We start from the raw sequence: 11,721 nt of genomic DNA, 5'->3' as shown, positions 1-11,721 counted from the left end.
ACTTGAAAAACAAGGCGGAAATGCAAAGCATTACATATCTTGCAGTGAAGCCACCCAAATCCTTTAACAAAACCCTCTTTCTCACACACACGCATTATTTATTAGCACTTACTCAATAACAAAATCTTATTAGCCTCTTATGGATCTCAACACACATCCACTGTTCCAACAAAAAGCGTTTATTCCTCCAACCGGGCAGTAAATCTGAAGGCTGGAGATTATGTAGCAATGGATTAGCGCTGTTAGAATCTGAAATCACACAGAGACTGATGTGTTTCCCAGCGGGTGGTGTGATTCCCCGTCATTGCATGAGTTTACCGTGCTGCTGTTCTTTTCCCAGTGGACGTCTACCTTATTCACTTGTGTGTGTGCAAGTGTTTTGTGGCAGCTTGCTTGTGTTCTGCAGGATGAATAATGCATGCCTATATTACCATGGTGCAGTTTGCACATAATAATTATCTGTTGCAAATGATGTATTATTGGTTTGTCTCATGGCTCGGCCTGGATCAGCAACAACAGTCTTGAGTGCTCGGAAAGTTTTAGTCATACAGCGGGAAAAACACTCCGCATGATTAAGTATTTATCAAGTTCATTGAAAAATACTTCAACAGGATTCTGAATCAAACGTTTCATTACCTCTGTGTAGGCTCCCATAAACGCAGCCACAGTTTGGGAGAGAAAGAAATGGTCCGGTCCATACCCTCTCCTGCCCCTGAGCAGCCCTTCAGAGACCGCTCCAACACCCTGAACGAAAAACCGGCGCTGCCCATCATCCGCGACAAGTACAAGGATCTCACTGGAGAGGTGGAGGTCAGTCTATTCTATCCCTCCGATTCCTGCTACACATGTTCCCTTTGAGATGCACATGTATTCTCTTTCGCTCAATTCGACTCGAGGTTATGAATGAACAAAGCTTTTATTATGTTTAATCTGTTAAATTTATTCTCCAAATAGGAGAGCGAGCGATATGCATACGAATGGCAGAGGTGTTTGGAGAGCTCTCTAAAGGTACGGTGACACACCTCCACACTCATTAATAACTGTTTTATATGCATGCAACATTAATTGTTCTGCCATTCGTGTAGCTCCTTTTGTTAAAGTTAATCTTTCTTCCCCCTCCAGGTTATCACCACTGCCAATAACAGCCTTAATGGCATAAGCAGTTCCATAGTGTGCACAGAGGTCATCCAATCAGCACAGGGCATGGAGTACCTGCTTGGTAAGACTAAAATCACGAATATGAGAGCAGTTCTGCCTATACTTGATGTTATAAGAGTGTTTCTGATTCATCCACATTCATACCTGCACTGTAAGCCCATATAGGTTGATTCAACTTAAAAAAGTTATGGAAACTCGTTCCCCTAAAAAAGTTAATTTTGTCTCGTTGAACAAACAAGAGATTTTACGTTCAAAGTACTTAACCTTTACTATTATTTATATTTGAGAGTTTTAGTTATTTGAACAAACCTAATCTTTTATAATAACCAACAATTATCAGTGTAGGTAACTCAAAATACTAAATTGCACAAACTTGCTTTAATAGTCCAAATTAATTGCTATTTTGTAATTTACTCAATGCACAATGAGCCACAACAAAAAATACATTTTACAAAGATTTATTTGAATTAACAGATTCAACATTTCCAAATAGTAACAAATGAAAAACATACTTTCTTACTTTGCATGCATCTTTTCTCTAGATAGACACCATATGTTCTTGTTGACTGTACTTACTGGATAAACATGTGCCTGGCTCTAAAAGGGAAGAATCTTAATTATTGCTTTAATGTAAAGCATAGACATTTCCCAAAATCTGAAAAGGCACAGTATGTACACTTACACTGAATTATATGCCACACAGACATTTGCCAAACTTTTACATATTGTCACATCAAGATGTTGCGTAAACATTAGCATAACTCAGAATAGTCACAACATGTACGCTTACATGGTTTAATAAAGCAATAAGCCCCAAGAAACCGTGGATTACAGTGCATTTTATAACAGCTAAGGGGCGTTGTTGGGCACGACGCGAAGCGGAGTGCCTAAACCCCCTTAGCTGTTATAAAATGCACTGTAACCCACGGCTTCGCGGGGCTTATTGCTTTTATAAAACAGTTACTCCATATGCTTAGCAAGGTTTCATTAAATAAAGTAAATAAAAAGATATTTAGGCTATGTGGTGCGGTCAGCCGTTATATATCGGGGTATTTTATAACGGCTTAGAACGCCGCTCAGCCAATCAGAATCAAGGACCAGAAATGACAGTTTTATAATATAACACATAAACATGAAGAGGCAAGAATATTACTATGTATGACTATGCCGGAAAAAACACATTGACGAACTCTGTGAACAGGCATAGTTTACATAAAATCAAGACATACAAGACTTACAAGGCATGCTGATTTGACAGTGCTAAAACTTTGCCTTTCAGCTCCTTCTTGCCCAAACATAGCATCACCCGCTGAATAAAATTAAATGTCTCGGTAATGCACTTGGGATAGTCAAGATGCAGGGAATAGGTCAATCCAAAAAGAAGACACGTGGCTTGAGGCAGGTTTTCCAAATTGTCCATCACAACATTCCCCTCCAAGATAATGCCAAAAGAGGATGGATGGAGGCGGAAGAACTGAGGATGCTGTGCCAAAGCTTCAGTTTCTTTAGTGAGGATTAAGTGGCACGTGCTGAAATGATTCCTCGTCAGCAGAAGACTTGCTATGAAAGTAGAAAATATGAAAACAAATTTTAGCTTTCTAATATTCTTTATGAACTTTTAACAAACACGTTTCTCTTTAGTTATTTGCATGTACAGTACTTCGTCAATCATTTGCATAAAAATCTGTAAATTAAATATTGAAATATCTTTATCTGCTTTTAAATATTATTTGTGTTCTATTCTCAAAAAGGTATCACTTAAACACAAGGCAAACTGTATTTAAAACGTATGATCTGTTATGTTATCAAGCATGACATGGGAGAGCAGACTTAGTGTTAAAATAAATTAAGTAACTTACTAGCTTGGCTAACACCACGTTGATGAGCATGTGGTTGCGTTTTTTTTTTAAATATATAACTTGGAATATTATCCAACACTTGTATGAAAAATATCGATTTGTTAACATACACTGGTTAACACTGAACATACAAAAGTAATGTTTTGTGTCGATTAAGTTCCGCTGCATTTACAGAAAGCCTTAATTACCGACAAAAATATGAAGCAACGCTAACTAGCTTAGCTAACACCACGTTGATGACCACGAAGTTGCACTTTTTTATATCTAACTTGGAATATTATCCATCATATGCATGAAAAAGATCACTTTGTAAACGGGAGCTAGTTTGTGAAATACATTACACACAAAAATGTGAAGTTTGATGAAACTGCGCTGAATTTAATATGAACAAAACCGAACTGGTGAAATATTGTCTCTGTGGTTACTCATGCTTAGCACGAACAGCATCGAACGTTTTTTTTTTTTATGTCCGAGTGCTATTTGACGCCCTAAATGGGTCAAAGAGTCTTATTTGTTAAAAACAAATTCACCCCCGCGTTACTAAAAAGTCCAAGTCAGAAATTTTACCGCCGAATTCTAAAATTCTGTTACCTCTCAACCACAGATATTTATTTAAGAGTAAAGCTTAAAGAGATTCAACTCACCATGAAAACGTTGACGTAAATGCGGTTAACGTTGATGAGAACACGCCAAAGTCAATCGTGTTGTGTGTTCCAGTGTTCTGACGGCTGTCTCGGTTCTGTCTCGTGTTCAGCCCGTTGCCATGACAACTGACTAAAATAAGCTTACTTACATTGATTGAACCTAAAACAAGTGGTAGACTTACAAAACATAAGAAAATCGTGCACTTAACTCAAAAAAGTGAATAATACATATATATAATAATAATAATAGTGAATAATAATAATTATGTTTATTGTACTAAATAATTTTGGGTTGAAACAACTTCAGGGATAACAGTGTGCTCCTCAAGAGCCCCAGTAAAATCAGCGCTTGCGCAGTTGGCAATCAAACAATGCGTTTAGCACCTGAACCGCAAACAAAAAATACTTCACACATTTTCTAGATTAACGTAATAAAGAAACTAAACGAAAAATGAATAATTGCCATTAAGAACCAACACTTAACTATTTTAATGGCTGCAACAGCCTGAATGTGGAGGTAGAAAAAAAACCTGCGATGCTGCAGCCAGTCGGACTCGGAGCGGAGAATTCTGATCAGGTGTCGGACAACGGCCGGGCTAGAGCCCACATTTGAGGTCTGTGCAGGGCTCTACACTTGTATATTACAGACAGATTTAAAATGTGAGTGCTGTAAGGTTTACGCAGCTCTCTCTTTCACTTGTAAAATGTGCTCCTCTGACGCCCTTAATTTTTTTATAAGCATCATTTACACATCGAATTTGCTCTCTTGAATTAGGATGTAGTCATTGTGAATAGAGGCTAGAGTTACCAGAAAAAAACTTCACTTTGCAATCTTGGTTGTCCCGGTTTTATTATAGACCGCTTTCCAGGACGTAAGCAACACTGGTCCAGGTGCACTTACTGTTTCAGTTAGCCCATTGCACATTGAGTCCGAAATTTCCGTACACAAAGTTCAATCACATTTACACAACGCGTCCGTCATAAAAAAATTGGACCGGTTTCAAATTTCCGTCAAGCATTTGGAGTGGCCTTTTATAACAATTCAGAGACACCGTACGAATGAGAGCCATATACGAAAAAACGCATAAGAAACTATATGATTTATATATTTATAGTATATGTGCAAAGACCTTTATACTCATCACATCAACAAATTTAAAATCAAGCTATGACATGATTAAGTGTAATAATTTAATACACATTTTTTAAATATTTCTTTACAAATAATTCTCCATACTGTAACCATTTTAACCTTGTGTTATTGGACACATTTTTGCAGTATTTCTTCATTGTTATTTTGCATGAATATTTAAATTTGTCATTTAAGAACATCTAGTACAACATCCTACAGTTTTTTTCTGAATATTATAATTAAATCAGAGCACATAATGCATTCAGACAGATCAGGATGTGTTACGGTAATGAGAATTACAGGAGAAAAAGCTATAAAATACACAATCAAAATTTCCTTCCAAGTTAAAATTTGAGAACAAAAGTAGAAAGTAGAGAACACAACTGTTTATTATGATCATTTTTTGTGTAACCCAAATAAATTGTATGACATAAAATTTTACTTTTAAGGTATTTAATTGGACACAATTATTTGGCAATAATGTACTCTACAGCGTATCGGGTAATATGGGTTTTATTTAAACATAAAAATGCATAAAAAACTAAAAACTCACAAGAAATTGAACAAACATTTACAGGAAATCTGTTATTAAAAGTTGTCTATCATCTTGTAACAATGTTGATATGATGTGTGAACAAAATTTTGATAGTTAAAAGACAGAGTGCAGTTGCTTTTGTGAACACAAAGTCGTTCTGGTATTCTACCAGTATTACTGTGTGAAAATGAATGTGCTGTGTAACACAGCGGTTTTATTTAATGGGAGATGTCAAGAGATGTTTTTTTAAATCTACGCTTTTAAAAACAAGATACAAAGTCAAGTGTCTTGTGTATGCATGGAAAGAAAAACATTATTAATTGTCCTCATCTTTTTTTACCGTTAATATTATTATATAAAATAAAATACTAATTATATGTATTGTTTGCTTGAGCGCTTTAAAATGATGCAATACATTTATTTCGGTGCAGGATATAGCTATTATTTTTGTTCATGTCCTCACTTGAACCCTGCCTCTGCAACCTCCTACTTTCATATCATCTTTCACCCTGTCATAACATAAGATGAAAACGAATCTCCATTTATTGACTTTGATTAAATAAATATGTTAACATGCCTGTTGTCATCTCAACAGCTGCTATTTATTTATTGCCTGGGGCATCATTGTATCATCAATTTTTCCTATCGATCCAACCCAAATGGAGCCTGCAGTGCATTGTGGGTCTGACCTGGGCAGGTTTGTGCTTCAAAGTAGAGCTACTATTCCGAGCCCTTCAACTTAAAATTACATTCAGTTCAAGGGAATTGCAGGAACAGCACCGCTGGCTATTGCTCCAATTCACTCAGTTCTTTTGTTTTTTTCACATGCAGAAGGAACATCTTTTCATTTTCCCATTCAAAGGTTGCTGCCAGGATGAATAGCCTCCGGTGATAATTTGTCATGCCGTAGCATTCACAAAACATTGTCTCTTCATTTTCATCCACACTCGTGGTTTTGATTGCCATGACGATGACTCCTCCATGTGTTGGGAAAGGTTTATTTATGGCTGAAGTTATTTTTTCGGCTGTGACAGGTGTGGTGGAAGTGTATCGTGTGACCAAGCGAGTTGAGCTGGGTATCAAAGCCACGGCCGTTTGTTCTGAGAAACTGCAGGAGCTGCTTAAAGACATCAGCCGTGTGTGGAACAACCTGATGGGCTTCATGTCACTAGCAAACCTTACTGTGAGTGACCTCTAACTGTAACCCTGTATAATAACTTCTCCTAAATAATAGTTCACCCAAATATTTAAAAAATGTAATTATTTACTCATTATCTTGCCATCCCAGATGTATATGACTTCCTTTATTAAGTTGAACACACATTGTTTGATGGTATTTATATTGTAATTTTAACTGCATTTAACTAAAATGCTGTCATGTTATCTTCTTAGATGAGGCTCAGAATTGCAAAGATGTGGAAAGTAAACACATCCATCATTAAAGGAAAATATGTTAATAGTTTGAGTTTATATACTCTTGACTCGTACCGTCTGTCTTTTGACACACAAGAAATACTGAGATTCAAAGTTATCAACGTTATAGTTATAATTTAATTGATTGCTCTGCTCTCTATGTTTTACGTAGATACAAGCCATTTTGGTATCATAAATATAAAAATATTAGTTGTTTTGTTTCAAAAGGCATTCTGGATCCATTTGGGTTACTTTAATGATAGATGTATGTGCTCTGTGAGGCTTTACCATTTTTAGACCAAGGAAGATATCATGACATGATTTTATCATAAAATGATTTGTGATCAAGTGAATGATGGGAATTTGATATATAGGTGAACTGTTCTTTTAAGAAATAACATTGTAATATTGTTAACAACTAGCTAGCAGATGAAAAATAGATGTAGATTATGTTATTATAAAATAATGTCTTGGAGACAAATAGAGAGTTTGGACTCTTACACCCTGAGTGCACTTGCGCCATGCGCTTTAGACCAATGCGCTTAGATGGTTAATATAGGGCCCTTTCATTTTATTCAAACAATGTAAACTTCCAATTATCTCCTATAGAAACATCTACAGTATGCACATTTCAGGACCTTCTGAACATTGTTTCTCCCGCAGAAGAGAATGAGTCAGCCTTATTTGGGCTTTACATGTGCTTTAATCTATGGAGTTAAACTGTGGTGTGATTCTCTAGAGCTAGATCTTAGTCTTCCCAGGGAACATCAGTACCAGCTGATAATAATAATTGCGATAAAATTAGTTGCGCAAGCGCTCTGGAGGGAAATGAAAAGGAATGTGGCAGGAGAGCAGAGAGTTTTTCTTGCCTCTGATCCTGCTTGTTTGGACCAATGTATCGATCGTCAGGACCAATCAACAGCTGTGAAGTTGGCGGGTTGGTTGAGTGGCACGTGCGATCGGAGGTTTGACTGACAGCTGGTGGGTTTTTGATGTTTGTGTGTGTTTGTGTGTTTCTAGCCCGATGAGAACTCACTGGACTTCTCCTCCTGTATACTGAGGCACGGCATGAAGAATGCGAAGGAGCTGGCGTGCGGTGTGTGTCTGCTTAATGTGGACTCTCGCAGCAAGGTCTGTATCCGCATAACATTGGTGCAGCACACGTCTTGCATATTAATTTTGCCCCGCATTGTTTTTATAATTAGCGTGCACCTCACAGATGTTCTTGTGTTAAAGGGACAGTTCACCCCTAAACAAATTATTTTGTTATATACTCAACCTCAAATTGTTTCAAATCTGTATACATTTTCGATATTTTCAAGAATGTGGGAAACTAAACAGTTTTTCCTACTATGGAAGTCGATGTTGCTCCAGAACTGTTTAATTACAAACATTCTTGATCTGTGTTCATCAGAACAACGAAATGTATAAAGATTTGGAACAACTTGAGGTTGAGTAAATAACGACAGAATTTTCATTTTTGGGAGAACTGTTCCTTTAAACTCCCTTGCCAACATCCCTCCTGACTGCTATTTCTATGATTTTCACCATTTTACAGAAGAAAGACGAGAACACATTTGGACGCCTGTTTAAAAGAGTAGGATACTGCCTCAAAACTCCAATTTGCACCATGTTGCGGGTGTCAGGAAGGCAAACGCATCCCTGTTGTGCTGCCAAAATGACCAAAACTCACCTCTCGCCACTCGTCCCTTTTCAGACTGCCAAAAACAGTCAGCACTCACAGGGTCGATTTGACTCCTACATCAGAATTTACAGAATCTTTATTTATGTGGCTTTAGTTGGTGAATTCGGTTATACGCTTTTAGCTCCTGGTTTTATTTTTTTAAGAGTTTCCTTAGATTGAGACGTAGGTATGATGTCTATTTAACTGTGTAGACACTTGTACCCAAACATGGCGAATAGGTGAAGGCTATGTCATTTTGGTACCTCATGGGGTCTGAGAACAAATCAACAAATGGGATGGGGCAAGAAAATCATACATCAAAGCAATAGTTCACCAAGAATAAAAATTCTATTATCATTTTCTCACCATCATGTGGCTTTAAACAAAACAAAATAAAAAAATAAAATTAAGAGGCAAAAGTAAATCTACACAGACTGTTTTATGGAAATAATGTTTTTGCTACTCTGGTGCTGAAGGATTGGTAATAGTTAAAAACAACATGAGAGTGAATAAATGATGAGAGAATTTTCATTTATGGGTGAACTGTTTTGGGTGAACAATCGTCCACCAAACATACGATCACAAATCATTTTATTAAAGGGTACATAACTAGGGATTTTTAAGGTCTACTTTGGTTTATATAGTGTCCAACATTAAGTTTATGTATATAGAAGGTGTCATAACGCACACCGTAGGTAGTTATTCTTACCTTACTTCTTGACTGACTCTCAAATGATTCGTTCCGCTATTCATCCGTCTAATCAACTCCTTACTGCTTGCCTAGTATGATGTGATTGGTCAGATGGTCTAGTCTGCTGTGATTGGTCTACAGCGAATGAGGCTCACGAGCTACAGTGTTTGAGGGAGAAGAGTGAAGTTTTCGCGGGCAGTCAAGGCTATTTGTAGTGATGACATCCGCGGCGGTTCGCGAATCGGACTAGGGACGACTCGTATGCATGATTCGGAGTAGATTCCCCTTTTTTCCAAGCCAATCACTTTATTCATTTACCTTCGGATTTACAACTTGGCAAGACTGCTTACTTTCAAACATGGCAACATTACACAGCATGAAATGTCAATTTCATGATCTCATGTTATGTACTCTTTAAGAATTCTCCTTCTTAAACCTCTCCAACATTAATGCCATGTTCGAGGTTTTCTGATGTAAGAGAGGGGTAAACATTGCTCGTAGCACTCTAGATAGAATAAGAAAAGGAAGGGCTCTTGCAGCAAGGAATCATGGGATTGATGTCTGAGGAGCAGATGCGGCTCAGCCATCAGTCTCGGCAACCAAAATCACAGGTGCTAACAGATCTACCACACATCCAGCTTAAGTTAATAGAGTCGCTCCGTCTGCTCCTGACATTCGATTAATATCCCGCGTTTTTAATTACGTTTCGGGGGATTGGTGGACAGAATCGCTGTCGGGGGTGGGTAATGAAATCAGCGTTTTAAAGACACACTTTTAAGGTGGAGCAGAAATGGTGAGATGCTTTTAAAGCTTGTGAAGGGATGAGGGTGTTTGATGCTGTCTGCGGCTGGGGTATGTGTGTTGGGCTACAGCTGGATGAGGATGGTTGGTATGGCTGACCTTGGGTTAACATTTGGGTTCTGTCTGTGCAAAGGAGGGACGGGATCCATTTGCGCCTGCTAATAGAATTTGTCTACAGGAATGGGCAACAGTGTATTAACAACTCTTTGTCATAGTTTCTATTACATGTATGTACAGCCACGGAAAAAATTAAGAGACCATTTCAAAATGATTGAATGAATTTTCTATTTGCATTCATTTACATAAAATGAAAATAGCTCAAAGAAAACAAGTTCATATTCACTTTTAAGCAATACAACAGTAACATTTGTACATTTATTTAGGAAAAGTAAAGAAATCATAATCTTGATTTTTATCACAGCTTTCATGTGTCTTGTAGTGCTGTGAGCCTTTCACGTTGTTGTTGGATGACTTTGTTTCAACTGAAGTTTGATTTTGTTGAAATTCAACAGACACTGGACTGGAATGACCAAAATACATCTAGAAATGCTGATTCGATGTAAATTTGGAATGGTCTCTTCTTTTTTTCCTGTGTAAATATATTCACCATGTCATGAAAATGGCCTTGGATGGGTCTAGTGAACAATATAAAAAAAATCCAAAAAGTTTTAATGTTAATTAAATGTTAGTGTTTTGTCAGCCCACTGGATTAAAAAATGGTCAAAGAAATGTTTTGGGATCCCTAATGAAAACATAATAAGGTGAATATATTTAAATGCATTGTCTTGGTCCTAATACAACTCTTTAGATCCTACCGCCATTATGAATCAACACAAATAAGTGGCTAGATGATACTTTTGAAAGGAAACAATATATCTCTATGAAGCTATTTACACCAGCTATTTGCGTGTTCAGCCACTTCACTTTTTTCCAAAGCTTATATTTTCCAGTTCACTTCGATGTTATTTAATCATTTACAAATTGGCAAAAGCTTCATGCTCACTTTTAAGCAATACAACAGTAATATTTGTATGTATATTTAGGAAAGTTAAACAAATATTTTTATGTCTTAACATAGATTTTTATCACATTTTTAATGTCATGCCATGCTGTCAGTCTTTCACAATGAGAATCCCAGTCGACAGACGATTGGCTTTTTAATTGTAAGGATAGACTTCTTTCGCTAGAGCCGCCGTATTAAGCGTTGCATTTCTTGCAATCACAGTAATGTAAGTGGCATATCAATTATCTTTGGCGCCACCTATCTAATAGGCGTCACGTCATGTTTGGTGTGAAAAAATATGCTACAAAACTTTCTTTGATATTGTGGGAACTATAGTTAAATGCATGTTACTGTTTTAATTTTCTAAGTTGCCCCTTCCTGTAGTGTTTTGCAAAGGCTTGCGCATCTAAATGGACGGCTCTTTCACCGCTGGGTCTCTGGTGCTGATAGTTTAACTCTCATATAAACCTTATTTCCTATCTAATGCTAATGCTGTTTATGCTATTTACAGGCACTGACAAAAGACAATCGCTCCAAATTAAGGGTAAATATTACACTGTGTCTGTCTTCACTTAGCTAGAATTGTAGTTTACAGTGTCCCCCCGCAGGCCTTAAAGCGCTTTAGATTCTGTCACAACAAGTTGTGTCAGTCGATGCACACTGTGTTTCAATCAGATAGTAATTAACCTTTCCACCAGCTAAACAAGGTCAGTTGAATTAGTCTGACCTTTACAGCGGCTGTGAGCCACCTGTTACCACTGCAGCAGACTCCTCGAGAGATCCAGAGGTGTTTCTACTGCA

The 11,721-nt window shown here is 37.2% G+C and overlaps 1 protein-coding gene across 10 annotated transcripts in view; it reads left to right on the top strand.

Annotated features, from left to right (window-relative positions):
* The window catches only part of synrg (synergin, gamma), a 42,175-nt gene that overhangs the window by 27,485 nt on the left and 2,969 nt on the right, over positions 1–11,721 (top strand). For 4 of the 10 annotated variants that reach the window (XM_056756148.1, XM_056756147.1, XM_056756140.1 and 1 more), the window contains 6 exons: positions 647–810; positions 955–1,008; positions 1,123–1,219; positions 6,363–6,511; positions 7,762–7,872; positions 8,300–11,424. In XM_056756148.1, coding sequence (XP_056612126.1) covers positions 647–810; positions 955–1,008; positions 1,123–1,219; positions 6,363–6,511; positions 7,762–7,872; positions 8,300–8,605 — 881 coding nt within the window. In that variant the 3' untranslated portion in view covers positions 8,606–11,424. The other 6 variants (XM_056756142.1, XM_056756141.1, XM_056756149.1 and 3 more) reach the window with 4 other exon arrangements.

The sequence above is a fragment of the Triplophysa dalaica genome, chromosome 9 (genome assembly GCF_015846415.1).
Source record: "Triplophysa dalaica isolate WHDGS20190420 chromosome 9, ASM1584641v1, whole genome shotgun sequence".
NCBI classification, from domain to species: Eukaryota; Metazoa; Chordata; class Actinopteri; order Cypriniformes; family Nemacheilidae; genus Triplophysa; species Triplophysa dalaica.
Note: the sequence above shows the minus strand (reverse complement) of the source record. Positions and strands in the feature narration are given on the sequence as shown.